This window comes from Chiloscyllium plagiosum, unplaced genomic scaffold (genome assembly GCF_037043375.1).
Source record: "Chiloscyllium plagiosum isolate Xiang-an unplaced genomic scaffold, Cpla_swu_hap1 HiC_scaffold_17, whole genome shotgun sequence".
NCBI classification, from domain to species: domain Eukaryota; kingdom Metazoa; phylum Chordata; class Chondrichthyes; order Orectolobiformes; family Hemiscylliidae; genus Chiloscyllium; species Chiloscyllium plagiosum.
In genome coordinates, this window is record NW_028270155.1 from 29,204,983 (window position 1) to 29,226,763 (window position 21,781).

At 41.8% G+C, this 21,781-nt stretch overlaps 1 protein-coding gene across 2 annotated transcripts in view; it reads left to right on the plus strand.

Moving 5' to 3' along the window:
- pmfbp1 (polyamine modulated factor 1 binding protein 1) overlaps nucleotides 1-21,781 on the plus strand; it is a 791,959-nt gene that overhangs the window by 656,283 nt on the left and 113,895 nt on the right. For both annotated transcript variants that reach the window (XM_087995767.1, XM_087995768.1), the window contains 2 exons: nucleotides 7,531-7,684; nucleotides 9,791-9,958. In XM_087995767.1, the coding sequence (XP_087851893.1) occupies nucleotides 7,531-7,684; nucleotides 9,791-9,958 (322 nt within the window). The remainder of the gene's footprint in view (nucleotides 1-7,530; nucleotides 7,685-9,790; nucleotides 9,959-21,781) is intronic.

A 21,781-nucleotide genomic window follows, 5' to 3' on the forward strand; every position in this document is an offset into this window, starting at 1 on the left:
CAGAGTGCGAACCCACACTTTCTATGCCTATGGATCCCACTACCTGGGCTTCTGGAATGTAAGAGACAGCCTTGCAAATTCTTTCTCTGAGGTCTCAATTCTCTCGTAGAGGAAGGCAGTTCTTCCACAGCTGGCTGCTTCTCCATACACATCGTGGGGAGACTTGAGGAACCTACAAGACAGGAAGAGAAAGAAAGTATCATAGGCATGAGTTAGCAGTGCCATGTAGAGTAATACTAAGTAATTTGGCATTCCCAAAGGACCAATACTACTGTGAGCCTTCGGATTTTCTCCTTATTGGGAGTAAAATCACCGATGTCAGAATCACCTGATTCCCACCTCCCACCCCCACCCCCATGACCTGTATGAGATCCCTCTGCCCTGTTATGGGCCACCTTCTCCTGTAATGAGAAAAGGTGGGGAAAGAGTGAGATGACAGTGGGTGACATGGTGCTGATGCATATCAGGGAAAGGTGGTGAGATGTTCCAAAGGACTAAGGAGACAGCATGGAGTCATGCCAAGATAGTGATGTGGGAGGCTGAGGGAAGAGCTGTGAGGAAGTATATCTTAGCCAACATTGCGGGTGGTTGGACATGAGTCTTGATGGGAGATGTTGGAAGTGGCACTGTTAGATTGAGTCTGAAGTGGCAAAGAGAAGAGTTTAGCACTTACCCTGGCAGAGTGGAAAAGGTCATTAACCTTCATTTTGCCCTGTTTACCATTCCTCCACATCTTGGGGATGACATTGACCCAGATCTGGTGGCACAATCATCTTTGCCAGTCCTATAAGAAGAGGATGTTGCTCCTTTGCAGTACCTTATTTACCAAGACCTACAGGTCATTGTTTAAGAAATGCAATGCTGTCTTCCCTTTCTGCACCAAGTACTGATTCTGTCTCTCACTGAGAGGACAACTTTGGAACGCCCGCACTCATCCATATATTCTATTAATCTTTACATTGATATCCACTGAGTGGCAAGTTATTCTATGAATGTATGTGATCAAATGGGGCAGAAATTGGATGTAAGAGATGAATTAATGAGGCAATGTTGGTTAGATAGAGCAAGAAAAGTTGCTCAGCCTTGTACCGAAAAATCCTCCATAACATGCAACTCAAACTGATCCAAAAATTGCAATAGTCCACCCAGAATGGTTGTTGAAGTTCTTAATGAAACTTGTCAGATTCTTTATAATTCAAGGGAGATTTAATTTCAGAGAAAGCTATTCAAATCATGCTGGAAGCACTAACCAGAAAGACACAGACAGATCCTGAGAGGAGAAGACAAACACTCCATCAAGAAGCCAATAGAGTCTGTTAACTTTGTAAGGTATGAACACTCTAAACATACATGCAACAGGCCAACAACAAAGAACAACCCAAACAGCTGATGCTAAACAAACCATAGTCAGCACTGTGAGACATTAAGGAATCATAAGATTAGACAAGGTCCATGCATCTCGAAGGAATACTACATTTATAAAACTATAGGTCATTTCTAGAAGATGTACAGAAGTAAAGCATAGTTTCAGACAGTGGAAATAGTCTGAATTAGAAGTGTATACAGTGGCATGTCCATGACTATTAGTAAGGATATCTTCACTTGATGATATCCATCCTCTGGACAAGACAACTGAGATACTCCTAACTAATCCAGATGAGCCAAAAGAGACAGAACCTGTTTACATAAATGGATATCCTGTTGATTTTGCCCTTGATACATAAGCAAATGTTACTATCCTAAGGCACCAGTTACTTTGGCTGAAGAAGTAGAAGCTGCAGCTTGCTTCAATAATACTACAGATGCCAAGTGCAACTGACAGAAGAATAGGAATGCTACAGTTACACGTGTACATTATTCACAATCAACCAAATTCATTTTTGAGCTTGTGTGCATGTCTCAACATTATGTGCATAAGAGGAATTGAAGGCGATTGATAGGCTTCCAGAAAACAAATCGCCCAGAAGCACACAGCTGTTCGAGCACTAGTTGAGGAAAAAGAAACCATTATTGACTGATCAGGAGAAGACTTCACTCGATTCATGGTAGAACATAAATAAATGAAACAATCCAATAAGATGCTGGCATGTTATCAACATGGAGGAAGTCTCAGATTTTGTGGAATTGGTGGCAATGTTTTTCTTCCAGAAAACAGAACAGTCAACACCAGTAACAGAGGTTGTGGTGAGCGAGCACCAATCTTTCAGTAATGTGACTGAGTATCTGGACATGTTTACCTCAGCAATCAAACAAGCACAAAGAGTAGGAGAAGAATTTCAGATCATCAACTTTAAATGAGATGAGATGCATTGTCCACAGATTCAGGCATGGCTAAATAAAGGAAAATGTCTAATTTCATCATCCAGGATTCTGTAGCAAATACCTGCACCAATCTGAAGACTATCGGCTGGCTCAGAAATCGGGGAAACTACAAGGAGGAAAGTACTTGTTTCACAAAGCAGTTTCTTCTATTGATGGGCATTCATAAGATTTTAGGTAACCCACCATAATGTGATCGGATAACTACATAAATAGTAAAGAAGTGCTCTTCTGCAAAGATAACTCAGAAAACTAAATGATAAGGGAATAAACCAAAAGTTTTATGCATTGACATACTATTACCTCATTGGTATGTTGTTTCTCATTCTCCCAGTTAGAAACTGGACGGTGACAATTTTTAACACAAAAGATAGAGTAGATACTTAATGACTCCAGTTTACTACTTGTTCCTCTAGACCTCCACCTTGGACAGCAACATCCCAATGTCTTATGATGTGTTCCATGAGCAGTGATCACCCCCAAAGTTCATGGACTTTGTCATTGGACGCATATCAATCTTACCACATTTTCATTGTACATTTCTGACCAAAATTAGAATACAGTGAGGCACTTCAGTGCTGAATTTTGGAGAACACAGGCAACAGTTATTTTGATGCTGTTGCCAGTACACTTTGTGCACAGGTACAGGCACACAATTCATGGATTGGCCAGGGTGCTTGTCAGAGCTCCTTGTTTTATCTCTTAGCACTCATTCACTTTGCTCCTGCTTGGAAGCTCCTAGCATCTCTTCCGTGCCTTTCTTTGCTTTTTTATGCTTTTTTTCTCCTCAGGTAGGCCTTAAGGATCATTCAAATCTAAACCCTGAAGGTATTTGAATGTAGACCCTGGTAATTAATGATCTTTGTGCCTCATGTTATAAATACCACTGAAACCAATTTTTTTGAGCATTGTATTGACAACTGGTTGATCTCTGTATAATAATTATATGAGAGTGGATTATAGCTTAGAGTTGCATCCAGGTGGCTAGTTGCTGAAACTGTGCTGGTCAGCACACTTGATGTTCCTGTTGAGAGGCCTGTCCACTTTAGCGACCAGGCCTCATTTGATATCAACAGAGAATGTATGTATTACTGGCATCACCTGATAATTAGTTGCAGCTATTGTTCTCCACTAATGTCCCCACCCCTCAACCACCCCCTTCATTTACCACCATTGCCAATAACCTTGTTGTCTCCAGTTTGGAAACTTTTAGTTTAGAGCTATGTTACTGCATTCTTAACAAAAAGCTAACAGAAAGTAACTTAATTAGAGTGGGCAGGTTACTACAGGTATAAATTTCAGATTTTTGCTGAGTATTATTCATTATATATCAGTTTTCTTACAATTAGTTTTGAGGGCATAGTTTTAAAATCCAATGTTGTGTATTTTTTATTTGTATGAATTCACATCAGCTAACCTCTTAAGCAACACTTTAAACATTTATTGTCTTTTCTTTAAATTTCAGATAGCAACATGAACTCTTTTAGTTAATATCAATACGTTGGAATATTTGAACAGTAAAATTGTAAATATTTGTTTCAGAGAATTGTTTAAAAAAGCAATCTGACATTATTGCTGTAATATTTTCCTATCATCATTTAGAAAGATGACTGCACAGTAAGTGAACAAAAGTGTTAACTACGTGATATGCCAATAGGTATTAGATAGGATTAGTAATTAAGTGATGGAATGAAGAATAAACTAGGTATTTTGTCAAACCTGAAATGATTCCTTAAGTGTCTTCTACCGCAGACCTGGCAAACATAATTGCTGGTGTATTGATTAGGCTTTATGCTAGTGTGGTGGCATAGAAAGATGCTGGCAGTCTGCAATATTGATTAACCATTATAGGAGTTAGTTGTTTGTGATGTCTATTTGTTGTTGGAACTTTACTCAGTGAGAAATATTTCTTTTGACAGAGTGAATAAGTAAATATAATATAGCACAAAAAAAGGCTCATAATTTCACACATTATTACAGATAGGTTATTTTACTCATTGCATTGTATTGAACATCTCTGCAGGAATATATTTCAAACATGAAATTGCATTAGAATTATCACATAGATTTTTAGATCAATGTTTCTCATCATTATAGACAATATGTTGAAGTATATTAAATGTTCTTTATCATAGACTGTTTTATAGAAAGCTACGGTATAAATGATAGGAAGTCACACTGTAGTGAATTGGGTAGTTTTCAAGTGGATGCTATTCAACATTAGCATAGGGCTGGGGGAGCTGTTAGTGGAAAATAATTCCCTCAGGACAGACTTTCAATTCTGGGCTTCAACAATGTTCGGTGACCATACCCATCTCCAAGTCGAGGAAACAATACTTCTATGGGTTGGAGGTGGAGAGCAACAAGATATGGCAACCAAGAGGAGCTTGGAGAAGCCTGGTATTTCTGATTGCACAAAAATGAAAAAAGAAACATTTTGAGTTTTATTTCAAAATTACCCTCATCAGTCAGGTGCAAACAAAGGTTTCTGGATTAGTGGTGCTGGAAGAGCACAGCAGTTCAGGCAGCATCCAAGGAGCAGCGAAATCGACGTTTCGGGCAAAAGCCCTTCATCAGGAATAAAGGCAGAGAGCCTGAAGCGTGGAGAGATAAGCTAGAGGAGGGGGGGTAGCCATGGGCACACATATGGGCACCAGCTATGCCTGTCTCTTTGCTGGCTACGTAAAACAGTCCATCTTCCATAATTACACTGGCACCACTCCCCACCTCTTCCTCCGCCACATTGATGACTGCATTGGCGCCACCTCATGCCCCCGCGAGGAGGTTGAGCAATTCATCAACTTCACCAACACATTCCACCCTGATCTTAAATTTACCTGGACCATCTCTGACACCTCCCTCCCCTTCCTGGACCTCTCCATCTCCATTAATGACGACCGACTTGACACTGACATTTTTTACAAACCCACCAACTCCCACAGCTACCTGGATTACACCTCTTCCCACCTTACCTCTTGCAAAAATGCCATCCCGTATTCCCAATTCCTCCGCCTCCGCCGTGTCTGCTCCAAGGAGGACCAGTTCCACCACAGAACACACCAGATGGCCTCCTTCTTTAGAGACCGCAATTCCCTTCCCACGTGGTTAAAGATGCCCTCCAACGCATCTTGTCCACATCCCACACCTCCGCCCTCAGACCCCACCCCTCCAACCGTAACAAGGACAGAACGCCCCTGATGCTCACCTTCCAACCTACCAACCTTCGCATAAACCAAATCATCCGCCGACATTTCTGCCACCTCCAAAAAGACCCCACCACCAGGGATATATTTCCCTCCCCACCCCTTTCCGCCTTCAGGAAAGACCGTTCCCTCTGTGACTACCTGGTCAGATCCACGCCCCCCCCTACAACTCACCCTCACATCCTGGCACCTTCCCCTGCCACCGCAGGAACTGTAAAACCTGCGCCCACACCTTCTCCCTCACCTCTATCCAAGGCCCTAAAGGAGCCTTCCACATCCATCAAAGTTTTACCTGCACATCCACTAATATCATTTATTGTATCCGTTGCTCCCGATGCGGTCTCCTCTACATTGGGGAGACTGGGCACCTCCTAACAGAGCGCTTTAGGGAACATCTCCGGGACGCCCGCACCAATCAACCACACCGCCCTGTAGCCCAATATTTCAACTCCCCCTCCCACTCTGCCGAGGACATGGAGGTCCTGGGCCTCCTTCACCGCCGCTCCCTCACCACCAGACGCCTGGAGGAAGAACGCTCATCTTCCGCCTCGGAACACTTCAACCCCAGGGCATCAATGTGGACTTCAACAGTTTCCTCATTTCCCCTTCCCCAACCTCACCCTAGTTCCAAACTTCCAGCTCAGCACTGTCCCCATGACTTGTCCGGACTTGTCCTACCTGCCTATCTTCTTTTCCACCTATCCACTCCACCCTCTCGCCCCTGAGCTATCACCTTCATCCCCTCCCCCACTCACTTATTGTACTCTATGCTACTTTCTCCCCACCTCCACCTTCCTCTAGCTTATCTCTTCAGGCTCTCTGCCTTTATTCCTGATGAAGGGCTTTTGCCCGAAACGTCGATTTCGCTGCTCCTTGGATGCTGCCTGAATTTGTGCTCTTCCAGCACCACTAATCCAGAATCTGGTTTCCAGCATCTGCAGTCATTGTTTTTACCACAAACAAAGGTTTTGCTATTGTAAAATCATCTGAATATTCTCTTTAACGCATTTGCTTGATGGTAGTTACATAGCAAAACTGAACTCTTATGTATCCAAATTCTTGTTACTTTGACAAAGACACCCAGAAAGAGAAATTAGAATTCTGGCATGAAAACATCTTGTAAATTTGTTGGGATAATTATTTCTAGCAATTGAGGAAATGTTTTTAGACTTTATTATAAAGTGACAATGCTGTTACAGCATGTCAGGATGCTTTCCATTCTGTTTTGTCTGTGTCAATTCTCTAAAAGAGTAATTCATTTATTGCCATGCTCTGCATTCTCCATGTAATTTGAACAAGTTTTGCTTTTTTAGATAATAATACAATTCCCTCTTGAAATTCTCCATTTACTCTGCCTCCACTATACTCATAGTTTTCACATTCCAGCTCATAACTAGTCACTATGGGACATTAATTCTCATAATGTTGTCATTGCTTGCTTTGCCAATTACCTTAAACCCATTTGTTCTCGATTCTTCCCCTAGTAGTCTACATCTTCTCCCTATCTGCTCCGTCCAGGCCCGTCATGATTTTGAATACCTCTATCAAATTTCCACTGCACATTCTCTTCTTCAAGGAAAGAGGCCCAACTTGTATAATCAGTCTGGGTCTTGGCTGTGTGATCCACCTGACATCTGTCATAAGTACACTGTGCCTTCTTTATCATAATGCTGTCTCTTTCAACAGCTAGGAAGCTCTGGATTTTCTATCCTTCCTTCCATTTTCATGGGAATATATCTTGTCAAACCTGAACTGACTTCTTTAGAGATAGTCCATTATTCAGTTACCATCTTACCTGTCAGATTTTGAGACCAACTTACCTGGTACAGATCCATTCTAATGTAATTGCCTTTTCCCTAATTAATTATTTTTACGCCAATATTTTCTCTGTCCTTTTCCATAATCAACCAAAATCTTATGATACCATGATCACTGTCCTCAATATGTGGGAACCATTGTGGCAACAACATCCTTAATTAGATTCTCTATTTTTCGTTAATATAAATAGGGTACAAATTGAAAAACTTAAAGCTGAAAATGCTCAGAATAAACAGAGTCACGAAAGTGCAGTCACAGAAGGACTCAAGCACCAGCAATCAATTTGCAAGTTGGAGATGGAAGTCAACACCAGCAAAGAGCAGATTAAAATGCTACAAATGCAGGTGGGTGAATAATGAGTTGAATTTTGCTGACTGTGGAGTCAGAATTAGATTTGGGTGGGGCTTGATAAGTAGCAGAAAAACTCCTTCAGGACAGCCCTTCAATGGTGTCTGACCTCCCCCAAACTGTCCCAACTCCATACGACTTACCCAGTAGGTGGTTATCATGGAAACTGGTAGTCCAGTCTATTGTGGCAGGCAGGTAGACAATGAATTAAGGCCCCAATCAAGTGCTCTGTTCCCCTGTGATCTGGCATTGCATGGGACCCCACTGCAAATTTGTGGGAGTGAACAGTCACCTAGAAGTTAGCAGGTTAGAATTATCAGCTACATCAGGGAGCTACGGTGACAACAAGGACTCAGATATGGCTAGAAGGGTCAAGACTCCACTCTGAGCCGGGAGTACCTTGTCAGCTTTTCACCACTGAAGAAGAAGTCTATGTGAACCCTTCCATTTTGCAGTACTCCCTTAGTCACCTTTTCCAGTAGAACTCACCTCTCCCAGTGGTGTTGCATTCTGGATATTTTGCTGAGGACCCTTACATTCTGCTCATCATTCCATTAGTTCACTCTATCTTTTGGTCAATGAACTGGTAGGTATTCCATTAGATGACCACCTCATATAAAGTTGTCCCAGTGGACTTGCTAAGCCCATTGTTAGTACCATCCTGACAGTGAAACTTCAGGAACCATTGCTTAAACTATATGATCCACATTCATTGTTCATTTAGGGATAGCAGTCAAGTTCCAGTGACATGAAAAGGACGACATGGGCACTACTGAAGCAGAGAAGCAAACTCGGAAGCTGTCTGAAATGGAAGTGTCTCAGAAGCCTCCTAAAAAGTTAAAATTTTAAAAAGCCGGCAGTATGGGGTAGAAACATTCCTGAATGGGTTTGGGTTACAGCCGTGGCTCAGACAAATGTGGCTCATTTGTAGGGCCAGTGAGGACGGGGGCAGAGGGTAATGTATCCAAATTTGGTGATGATACATAAATAGATGGGTGAACATGTTGTGATTAGGACATAAGGAATCTGTAAGGGGATATAGATAGGTTGATTGAGGAGTCAAACACTTGACAAATGTGATTTAGGAAAGCATGAGGTTGTGCTCTTTAGGGATAAGAATCAAAAGCGGATTAGTTAAATGGAGAGCAATGCCAAAAAGTTCAAAGCAGAGGGATCTGAGTGTTCTTGTGCATGACACATGAAAAGTTATCATGCAGATGTAGCAAATAGTTAAGAAGGCAAACAGAATTTTGGCCTTTATTTTTGGGGGGGTGGGGTTGAAGCTTGAAAACAGGGAAGTTTTGTTACAATTGTACGGCATGTTGATGAGGCTGCTCTCAGGTACTCTGTGCAATTTTGGCCCTATATTTAAAACGAAGTACAGCATACTGGCATTGGAAGCTGTTAAAAAAACATTCACAAGGCTGATTCCTGGTATGAATGTGTTGACTTATCAAAAATGGCTAAATAGGTTAGGCATTTATTTATTCAAAGTTAGAAGAACGTACACAGACATTGAAACATACAAGATTCTGAGAGGGCTTGTCAATATAGATATTTAGAAGATACTTCCAGTAGTGGAAATCACAAACTAGGAACACAGTTACAGAAAATGGAAAGCCATTTCAAACTGAGAGGCAAAGGTGTTTCTTCTCCCTCAAGAGTAGTGAATGCCTAGAATTTCCTACCCCAGAGAATTGTGAAGGCTAGATCACTGGAAGTATTTAAAGATGAGGTAGATAGATATTTAAAATATCAGGGAGTTGATGACTCTGCTGAGCTGGCATCAGAGAGGAGTTGAGGACTGGGACAGATCAGCCGTGATCTTGTTGAATAATGAGCCAGGGTTTCGGGGGCCAAATGACTTACTCTTGCTCCTATCTCTTATGTTCTTATATTTGTTAATAATTTGGTCCAGGGTACAGAAGGATTCACTTATTTATAATTTTCTGGATTAGTGGTGCTGTAAGAGCACAGCAGGTCAGGCAGCATCCGAGGAGCAGTAAAATCGACGTTTCGGGCAAAAGCCCTTCATCAGGAATCTGGTTTCCAACATCTGCAGTCATTGTTTCTACCTTATTTATAATTTTGCCTGTTTTTAGATTCATCAAAAGGAAGGTGAGAGCAACAGACTTCGAGAAGAATTAAAATCGGAACAAACGAGACAAGAGGAGTTACAAAGACAGTCTCAGAAACTGAAAGAACAAGTAGGAGAGCTCAAAAGAGAAACTGATGAATTGAATGACAAATTTAAAGAAAGTACCCAGTTGGTAAGTGGATGGTATTAAAATGTGAACATATTTTATGAGCGTAGTATATAAATATGAATAGTCAGATAACTAGTAACAAGGATTTTATAACAGATCATTTGAATCTGCAAATATTTACAAATTAAGAACTCTGATCATTTTTGAGAAATTTCATCATACTCATTTCATTAGCTTCGAACAATACAGTAGCTTCAACAGAAGGAAAGGCATTTGTCTCCCATGATTTGTATACCTCTGAAAATTATTATTGGATCTCCAATAGAATAGGGATTTCTGAACAATTTGATGAGATTGTCAGAGTGTGCTTTGACACCTTGGCACTTCTGAAATGTGATTTGGATGTATTTGATACACAGCTGCAACTAGGAATGCTTACAATTCAGTGCACGATGAACACTGATGCTCTTTCTCTGCAGCAAGACAATACACAGTCAACAAAACTAATATGTGATTATTAGGGCTCATATTGCAATGGCAGTGTTCACCCGACACAAGCTGGAGCACAGAGATCCAAATAGCCAGTATCTGAGCAGTAGATATTCCTCCTATTGGATGAGATAGAAGCAGTCATGAATGGAAGAAACCAAGGCAGCTGCAGAAAAGAAAAGTCTAAATTGTTTGAAAACTACTGGGAAGATGTCAGAGACAACAAAAAACTGCAGATGCTGGAATCCACAGTAGGCAGGCAAGAGGATGGAAGAACACAGCAAGCCAGGCAGCAGCAAGAGGTAGAGAAATCGACGTTTTGGGTGTAACCATTCTTCAGGACTGAGAATGGGTGTAGGGGGAGCTGGGGGCAAGGTGATGACGTGGGGATATGTGAAGACAGGTAGAGGTTGGTCAATGGGAGGAATTAATCCGATTGATGGAAGGAGGGTCTGCAAAGGGAGTCAAGGGATGTGAAGGGAGGTTATTTGAAATTGGAGAATTCCAATTGGAGTTTCCTGATGAAGGGCTTTTGCCCAAAACTTAAATTTTCCTGCTCCTCAGATGCTACCTGACCTGCTGTGCTTTTCCAGCACCACTCTAATCTAGGCTCTGATTTCCAGCATCTGCAGTCCTGACTTTTGCCTTGGAGAACTCAATATTGAGTCCTCCGGGCTGTAGGCTGCCCAGGGGAAAGATGAGGTATTGTTCCTCCAATTTGCGGTTTAGTTTGTTGTGGCATTGGTGGAGGCCAAGGATTGTTATGTCAGAAAGGGATTGGGAAGGGAAATTAAAATGAGCAGTGACTGGGAGGTCTGGTTGGCCCCTGCGGGCCCAGCTGAACTGTTCCCTAAGTTTACATTTGGTCTCCCCGACATAGAGAAGACCATATCAAGAGCACTTGATGCAGTAAACAAGGTTGGAAGAGAAACAGGTGGACCTCTGTCTCCCCTGGAAGAGCAATTTTGGACCCTGGATGGAGGTGAGGGATGTGGTTTACCGGCAGATTTTGCATCTTTTCTGGTTGCAGGGGAAGGTACTTGGGGATCGGGGAAGTTGGTGGGGAGAGTGACGCAATCCACGGACAGTTGAAGGGAACTGTCCTTGTGGAAGGGGTAGAGCGGTGGGAAGGGGAAGATTTTCTTGGTGGGGTCTAGTTGGAGTAGGCAGAAGTGTTTAAGGATGATGCGTTGGATGTGGAGACTGGTGGGATGTTAGGTGAGGACAAAAAGGACTCTGTCTTTATTGTGTTTGGTTTTGAGCAGTGCAGTGGGGAATGAAGGTGGTGCAATGGAGGGCTGTATGGATGACAGAGAAAGGAAAAGCATGTTGTTTGAAATAGGTGGACATCTGGGGTGCTTGGAAGTGGAATGTCTCCTCGTCCAAGCAGATGCATCGGAGGCGGAGGAATTGGAGAACGGGATGGGGTTCTTGCAGGATACTGTAGGTGGGAGGGGGTGTAATCCAGGTACTTATGGGAGTCTGTGGGTTTGTAGTAAACATCCACCTGGAGACCGTGGCCAGAGATGGAAATGAAGAGGTCAAGAAAGAAAAGGGAGGTGTCTGATATGGACCAAGTGAATTTGAGGGTGGGGTGGAAGTTGTGCTGAATTCGATGAATTCCCCAAGTTCAGCCTGGTGCAGAATGTTGGGGGACTGTGTGGGTACTGAAGAGGGACTGTTTGACAGAGCCAACAAAGAGGCAGGCATAGCTGGGACCCATTCGGGTGCCCATGGCCACTCCCTGGAATTGTGAGAAATGGCAGGAGTATAAGGAAAAGTTGTTGAAGGTGAGGAATAGTTCAACGAGGCGGAAGAGTGAATTGGTGGAGGGGCATTGGATGGGTCTACTGGAGAGGAAAAAGCGCCCTCTGGTGTAAGTACACACAGTGCTGTTCGGAAGGACTTCAACCCAACAACAGTGTAGGACCAACAATGTAGTTAAAAATCAGGATATGTGCTTGGATGGGAATTTGCAGGTGATAGTGTTCATGTGTATCTGTGACTTTTCACCTTCTGACTGGTAGAGGTCATTGGAATGGACGTTTAGTTCTGATGAACAGTCACCAAACTCAAAACATTAACTCTGTTATCTCCCCACAGATGATGCCAGACCTGCTGAGTTTCCTCCAGCAATTTCTGTTTTTGTTTTGGAAGTGCTATCACAAAATAATGTAATTAAGTCACGGAAAGCTAGCATGCAAGTGCAGCAAGCTATTCGGAAGGCTCATTGAATGTCAACCTTAATCACAAGAGGAATTGAGTACAGGAATGCAGAAGTCTTGCTTCACCTGTTGGGAGCTAGGTTCATTAGCACCTGGAGTGCTGAGGTTTGGTCTCCTTATCTCAGAAAAGGTATTTTGGCCACAATGGGAGTGTAATGAAGATTTAATAGTCCTGTTGCCAGAGTGACAGGCTGCCAATGAAAAGAGATTGGGCAAACTGGATCTATATTCTCTCAAATTTCAAAGAATAAGAGGTGATCGCATTGAAATCGACAAAATACTTGAAGCAATTGAATGTGGGCATGGTTCAGTAATTGACAAACAGGGCGCACAATTTAAAAATATGGGGGATGCATAAGAGACATTTCTTTTGCTTGGATGGTAATGAATCTTGGGAATTTTCTACCCCAGAGGACTGTGGAAGCACAGTCTTTAGCATAATTAAAGTTATGGGAATAGTGAGGGAGAAGACATTGAAGTTTTCAATTGGCCATAATTGTATTGAATGGCAGTGCAGACTCAATGGACCGAATGGCTTATCATTCCTTCTTTGTTAAAATTTCCAGCTTGAGCCCTCTTGCTATAACCACTGTGTTCTGGTAATTTGTTTCTGGTCAGTGCTAACATCCAGGATGTTAATGGTAGATGATAATACTGATACATTCCTGGGTACTATTAAGTGCTATGGGAAGATGGCTATATTCTCTTTTTGGAGATTATCATTGCTTGGCTGTTATGTGGCATGAATGTTACTTGCCACTTACAAGCCCAAGTCTGAATGTTGTCAAAGTTTCTGCATATTGGAACAGACTGCTGCCACATCTGAGCAGTTGTAGGTTGTGCTGAACAATGTACAATCATCAGCAAACATCCCCACTTCTAATCTTGTGATGGAAGAAAGGTCATTGATGAAGCAGTTGAGCATATTTGGCCAAGGACACTGCTCTGAGGAACTATTGCAGCAATATTCTGGAACGGAGGTGAATGACCTTGAACAACCACAATCATCTTCCTTTGTGTTAGGTATGACTCTAACAAGTGAAAATATTTTCCTTTTTCCATTGTTACTTAGTGATCTCAATTTTACTTGAGCTTCCTGCTGCCACACTCTGCCATATGTTGCCTCATCAGCAAGGCCAATCGTTTCACCTCACCCTCTTTAAATTAACTCTTTTGTCCATGTTTAGATCAACAGTGTGGTCTAGAGCTAAATGGCCTTGGCAAAATCCAAACTAAACATTGGTGAAAAGGTTCTTGCTGAACTAGTGCTGCTTAATAGCTCTTATAAGAATTATAGTAAAATAACATAGAATATCTAAAACTAGGGGGCATGCATTTAAGGTGAGGGGGGCAAGTTCAATGGAGATGTGAAGAGCAATATTTTTACACAGCAAGTGGCAGGAGTGTGAAATGCGCTGCAGATATGATAGGGGCGCTTAAGGGACTTTTATGTAAGCACATGAATATGTGAGGAAAGGAGGGATATAGACCAAGGGCAGGCCGAAGGGATTAGTTTAATTTGGCGTCATGTTCAGCACAACATCGTGGGCTGAAGGACCCATTCCTGTACTGTATGGTTCTATGTTCTGTGTTCTAATCGCAGAAGGGTTACAGTATAAAATGGGCCTTTTGGACCTTTATGTCCACACCAGCTCTTCAAATGAGCTTCAGGACTTAGAGCCATTGTCCCACTTTGTCCCCAAACCATTGCACATTGGATAACTATTTAAATAGAAACAATGCTGTCATGAATGCCTCAATTAGACCTGTCTCCCGCATATTTCCAAGCATTGAAATCCAGAACCAAACCACTTGTTGTGTGAAAAGTTTTTTTCTTACCTCTCATTTGCTTGTTCTTGACCCTCCTCTTATCTTTCTCTGTCCTAGGAAAGCAGACCCAACCTCTCAAATCCATCTAAATAACTGAAGTTTCCCATGCCTGGAAACATTCCTGTAAATTCTCTTCTGTCCACTGTCCAATGTAATCACATTCTTCCTGTAGTGTAGTGCCCATAATTATACACAATACTGTAGGTGAAGTCTAACACTTCTTATACACTCAAGTTCCATTCTTACACCACTAAAGTCAACTCTCCTCCCGTTGATTTTTCCTACTCTGGGTTGACCATTGTCCTTTTCCAACATCAACCTAAACCTCACAAGACACTGATCATTGTCTCCTAAATGTTCTCCACTTACAATGGAGCAATTTTCTACCTTGGTGGGTAGATGCCAGTGTTGATCCTCCCTCTCGGCTCATAAGCCTCATCCCTGATGAAGGGCTCTTGCCCAAAACATTGATTCTCCTGCTTCGCGGATACTGCCTGACCTGTGCTTTTCCAGCACCATACTCTCGACTCTGATCTCCAGCATCTACAGTTCTCATTTTCTCCTGGTTGATTTTAACTTTACTGTGAAGCCTCTTCCAAGGATACCTACCTTGAAGAAATTCTCCTCCTCTGTCTACAAGGATCTAGTGAGTCTCTGTCACTGCACCCCCAGGTCATCTCCAACCTATCGCACTCTCAGTTACCTTACCCCCAGCCCCTCCCATTTATCTCTCTACCCCTCAACTCACAAGCCTCATTCCTGATGAAGGGCTTTTGCCTGAAACATCAATTCTCCTGCTCCTCTGATGCTGCCTGACCCCTATGTGCTTTTCCAGCACCACACTCTCGACTTTGATCCTAATGTGTGTCTATCTAATAGTTGCTATTCCAGTTCTTGCTACGTAGCCATGCCTCACTCACAGTCGGGATGATTGCAAAACGTGATTATGCTTTTTAATTCAGAAGGGGATTTTTTTAACCAATAATGCATATTTTATTGTGCTGTAATTATCTTCCAACAAATTAAACACTTCCAATCTGTAAGACCATAAAAGATGAGTGGGGAAAGAAGAGGGCTATGAGATGGCTTTGGAAGGAGGCGGATGCTGAGAAAGGAGTGATGGAGAGAAGGGGGCTGCAGAAGGAAGTGGCGGTGGAGGACCTACAGAAGAGGCATGTGGAGAAGGAGCATACAAGATTGGTGTCAGGAGAAAAGGAGTCTACAAGAACACAGTGGGGTGGGGGGGCAGAAACTTGGTGGGGAAGAGGGAGGGGAGTTTTAAACCTGTCAACATATGAATACATAGCTAACTGTGATTCAAGACATATTTAAATCACTGAGGTAGTGCATTCGTTGGAGCCTCTGGTTTAAGGCTGTATTAGTTCAGAAGCTGCTATATTTGGAAAATAATGTATTGCATCCTTCTGCAGAGAAAACTCTATATTAATCATGTAAATCTGAGACTGAGATGCTGTAAGAAAGTTTGTGGTTCGAGCTTTGTCCATAGGCAATGGAAATGTAATAGCTGTGACATTATCAGTCTGTGGAAGATGATGGCACTTTGTAAGCCGAAGTTTGTGCCAGTTATTTTAAAAAATAACTTCTGTTGCTAACTTATTGCTGTTGTCTTATACCAATTTAAATATTGTGGTATCTAGGAAATGAACGATTTTCTTAGGTGTTGAGGTTTTAAGTTTAATGGAGAGTTGATTGTTCTTGAAAACATTTAATCAATTTCTCTAATTCTGTTTCTGAATGAGTCGAAATACCTCATACATCAATAAAGGTCAATGTGGGGTACTGTTGGCATAGTAGTATTATCCTTGGCTATTAATCCAGTAACTCAGTTAATGTTCTGGGAAGCCAAGTTTGAATTCTGTCACGGTAGATGGTGGAATTTGAATTCAATAAAAATATCTGAAATTAAGAATCTAGCGAAGACCATAAAACCACTGCCAGTTGTCAGTAAATCCCTTCTGTCTTTCAAGAAAAAAAATCTGTCATCCTCCATGTGACTCCACAGCTACAGCAATACAGTTGACTCTCAATTGACCTCTGAAATGGACTAGCGAGCCTCTCAGTTATATCAATCGCTATGGTGTCCGTCGCAACAGAGATATGAAACTGTGCCTCGACCTAGGCACAGAAAACGATAATGGCAGAAACAGCCCTGTCAACCCTGCAAAGTCCTCCTCACGAAAATTTGGGGCTAGTACCTCAACTGGGAGAGCTGTCTCACATAATAGTTCATTAACAGCCTGACAGTGTCATACTCATGGAATCATACCTTCCAGACAGTGTCCCAGACATCACCATCGCCATCCTTGGATATGTCCTGTCCCACTGACAGGGCAGACCCAATAGAGGTAGCAGCACAATTGTATACAGTTGGGATAAAGTTGCCCTTTGAGTCCTAAACATTGACAAGAAACTCCTGATGTACTATGTCATCAGACTGAACAGGCAAGGAAACCTCCTGCCGCTTACCACGTACTTCGTCCTTCAGATGACAAATCAATACTCCTCAATGTTGAACAACACTTGGAAGAAGCACTGAGGGGCAATATGTACTCTGGGTGGGGATTTCAGTGTCCACCATCAAGAGTTGTTTGGGAGCTGCACTATTGACCGAAATGGCTGGGTCCAAAAAGACATTTGTGCTAGACCGGAGCTACAGCAGGTGATGAGGGAATCAGCTTGTGGGAAAAGCATGCTTAACCTCATCCTCACCAATCTGCCTGCTGCAAATGTATCTGTCCTTGACAGTATCGCACGATCATTGTGGAGTCGAAGTCCTGCTTTCACATTGAGAATACCCTCCATCGAGTTGTGTGGCACCATCACCATGCTAAATGGAGCAGACTTCAAACAGATCTAGCAACTTAAGTTGGGCATCCATAAGATGTTGTGGGCCATCAACAGCAGCAGAATTGTACTCCAAGAAATCTGCAACTTGATTACCCCCCCACTCAGCAATTACAATTAAGACAAGGGATCAACCCTGGTTCAATGGAGAGTACTGAAGGGTATTTCGGGAGCAGCACCAGGCTTACCTAAAATGAGGTGTCAACCTGACAAAGCTACCAGACAGGACTACTTGCCAAACAGCATAAGCAGCAAGTGATATATAGAACTAAGTGATCACACCCGATGGATCAGACCTATGTTCTGCAGTCCTGCCACATCCAGTAGTAGAAAATGAAATATTTAACTGGAGGAAAGCCTCCTCAAATATCCCTGTCCTTAATTTTGGAAGAGTCCAGCAAAAGATGAGGTTGAAACATTCACAACAATCTTCAGCCATTAGTATCAAGTGGATGATCTGTCTCTGCATCCTATAGTGGTTCCCAGAATCACAGATGCCAGTGTTCACCTAATTCAATTCACGCCACATGACATCAAGAAACAAGCACTGGATACTGACAACATTTTGGCAATTGTACTGAAAACTTAAACCATAGATATAGGAACAGAATTCTACCATTCATCTCATCCAGTCTGCACCACTATTCAATACGACCAATACATTTTTTGTGCTCCAAAACATGCTGCACATCTAACCAAGTTGTTCCGGTACAGGTTCTGCACTACATTCTGCCTGACAGTATGTGTCTGCTAATAAAAAGCAAGACATATCCAACCCAGCCAATTTCCATTCAATCAGTCTACACTCGATCATCAGTGAAGTGATGGAAGATGTCATCAACAAGCAGCTATCAAGCAGCACCTGAGGAGCACTGCCCTGCTCACTGACACTCAGTATAAGTTCTGCCAGTGCCACTCAGCTTCTGACTTCATTACAACCTTAGTTCAAACATGGACAAAAGAGCTGAGTTCTGGAGATGAGGTGAGAGTAACAGCCCCAAGGCTGCATTTGACTGTATGCAACATCAATGAACTTTAGCAAAAGTGGAATCAGTGGGTATCGGGACAAATGCTTCATTGTTTGGACTCATACCTAATACAGAGGAAGATGATTGTGGTTGATGGGGGTCAGTAGGAGTTCCTCAGTGTAGTGTCATAGGCCCAAACATCTTCAACTGCTTCATCAATGACCTTTCCTCCATCATAAGGTCAGAAGTGGGGATGTTTGCCGATGATTGCACAAGGTTCAGCACTACACACAACTCCTCAGATTCTGAAGCAGTTCATTTTCAAATGCAACAACATCTGGACAATATCCAGGCTTGGGCTGATAAGTGAAAAATAACATTTGCATCACACAATGCCAGGCAAATGTCCGTCTCTAATAAGAGACAATCTAACCATCTCCCTTTGACACCATCCAGGACAAAGCAGCATGCTTGATTGGCACCACATCCATGAACATCTGCTCTCTCCTCCACCGATGCTCAATAGCAGCAATGTGTATTATCTACAAGATTTACTGCAGAAATTCACCAACGATTCTTAAATAGCATCTTCCAAACTCACAACCACTTCCATCTAGAAGGACAAGAGCAACAGATACATGGGAACCATGATACTAGTTTCCTTTAGGGAAGGAAACTGCTAACCTTGTCTGATCCGGCCTACATGTGACTCCAGACTCACAGCAATGTGGTTGACACTTAACTGTCCTCTGGGATGGGTAATAAATGCTGGCCTAGCCAGTGAAGCCCTCATCCCACGTATGAATAAAAAAAACACCTTGCAAGTTCCCTTCCAAGCCTCAGCATCCTAATTTGGATGCACAGTCTGTTCTGCTATAATATGTGTTTCTTCAGCACAAATTAGCTTTAACACAATTGAAGAATTTTAGACCATTATTTGTAGTATGCAAACATTCCTTAACTGTATTGGCTATAACGTGATTCTGACCCCATTAGTTTAAATGGCGTGGCTACTACATGATTTTCTTATCATGCGAGATCACGCAAGAATGGAACTATTGCATTATATCAGAACTGACTATATATCATCATTCCTCAGCTGTAGCTGGGTCAAAATCCTGGAATTCCTTCCCTAAAGGCATTGTGGGTCAACCTACAAAACGACTGCAGCAGTTCAAGAGGAAGGCTCACAACCATCTTCTGAAGGGCAATTAGGAACCAGCAATAAATGAAACCAAAAGAGAAAATGCTGGAAAATCTCAGCAGGTCTGGCAGCATCTGTAAGGAGAGAAAAGAGCTGACATTTCGAGTCTAACTAACCCTTTGTCAAAGCTTGACAAAGGGTCAGTTAGACTCAAAACGTCAGCTCTTTTCTCTCCTTATAGATGCTGCTAGACCTGCTGAGATTTTCCAGCATCTTCTCTTTTGGTTTCAGATTCCAGCATCCGCACTTATTTGCTTTTGACCAGCAATAAATGCTGGCCTGGCCAGTGACGCCCACATCCCATGAGAGAATTTTTAAAAATGGTATTATTGCCACATGACTGCATCTCCTAATAAATTATGAGAATGAAAATGTATCTCACAACAACCAAAAGGTAACTTCCAAAAATCAGAAAAATAGTCCTCAGGAAATTCTCACAAAGAATGCTCAAAACTATTCTTTGACCCCGATTGACATTTGAGAGATTGCAATGATAAAGGGCTTCATTTATTAACGTGCAAAATGGTTAACTCCATTACATTTGCACTCATGTTCTGTTCGATGCTTGACAAATCCTGTAATAACTGCAAAAATAACAGAACTCAGGCAATGTTCTTCTTTTAAGTTCAAATTTGAGATCAAATCTCAAGAGCTATGCACCTGAACAAAGATGTGAGCTAACCCTAGAATGCACATATTCTATTGCCTTTCACTTCCTCCACAGGTACAGCTATCCAATCCTCATTTTGTATATCACTCAGTGGATGTCCCTACATCCCATGATCAAAATTCCCTGAGGTAATAGTTCCCATGCTGGTGGTTAGATCGGAAGGAATGCTGTGATATGATATCTTTTAAGTCAATGCAACCAATTAATGTTATGCTTCTGTTTACATAACTCCCATTTACATGCAAACTTTCAACATCATATGCCATCGTACTTGAGCACTGGCTTGTGAGACAGCATATGACTGTTGAGAAAGAACACCAAGGAAATTATACTTGTTCTTTACTGTAGCCTGTAATTTTGCCTTTGTTGCTCGATCTATCCCATGTGGCTCAGCAGTCGTGAAAATCTCAACTTCAAATGCATTCAAGCAATTTGATACGTTGCGCTTCAATGCTCTGACTGCTCTCTTTTGTTAAGTGATTATCAGGGTGACAAGGTAATAGCAGAGCTGAAGGGTTTTTCAAGTGTCAGAAGTGCAAATAATTGTTACCCTGCAACTTATCATAAGGAATCATAATGTGCATATTTATTGTGCAGTAATATTTAGATGGAACAGTTTTTGGGATGAAAAGATCCAAAGATGTGCATAGAAATAGTGATACTGTTGTGTCGTGTGTCCTGCTGCAGAATGGGCATAGATGGTTATGGTTAAAACATTGCATCGTGGCATACTTTGTAGCGTACATAATTTACCTACCTACTTAGGACAAAGTAATACTGTGCTCACTTATATTACTTGATCTGGTGAGATACCTGAATATTTTCCTTACTTGCAGTTGTGTCTTTAATGTGAGTGAGACAGGGCTGATATCCAATACATTTATTCCCTTTGCGTTATTCTTGTAAACAGACCCATCTACTATGTCTTGCTTCTTTCACTACCACATCTACAGGTGCATCAGTGAATAATACTGCTTTGCTAGGCGTCTGCTTTCTTCTGATTACACAGACATTTCTTCCCCGAAAAAAGATCCTCCTGATTAAATAGCTGCTGAAAGTCTTCAAATCCCTAATGAAGTGCCAGCTTCCAATGAAAATACACAATACAAACGAGGATCTTACTATAAATATTTAACTAGGCCTGATCCTGAAAAGTTTGGTGAGATTAGATCGTTTCCATTCACAGTTCAATTCCATTCTATGTCTCCCTTCACTTTCTATGAACTTCCCAGAAAATTCATAATTCTAAGTATTTGTATTAATGATTGTGATGAGGTAACACCTATTTATCGAGAGACATTTATTTACATCTATTACTTTGATATTGATAACTGCTTAGTATTACCTTGCTGTTAGTGTGCACCATGTTCCCTCAATATCAAAAACATTTTGGAGCAGATTGCTGAAGGTTAAACAAATAGATGTAAAAATCACTAATGAAAACTTTTGGCCTTCAAACATATGCTTCCCTTGAGATAGGCGTAAATTTAACTGATATAATGAATACTTTACTCTGTAGAATAGGTCTGAATATATTTTAGAATGCTTATAAAATGAAACAATTTAACTCCTTCAGTTGTTAAACCTAACATTTTTAAAATGGCATTCATGTATACTTGGCTAAATTTATCCCGA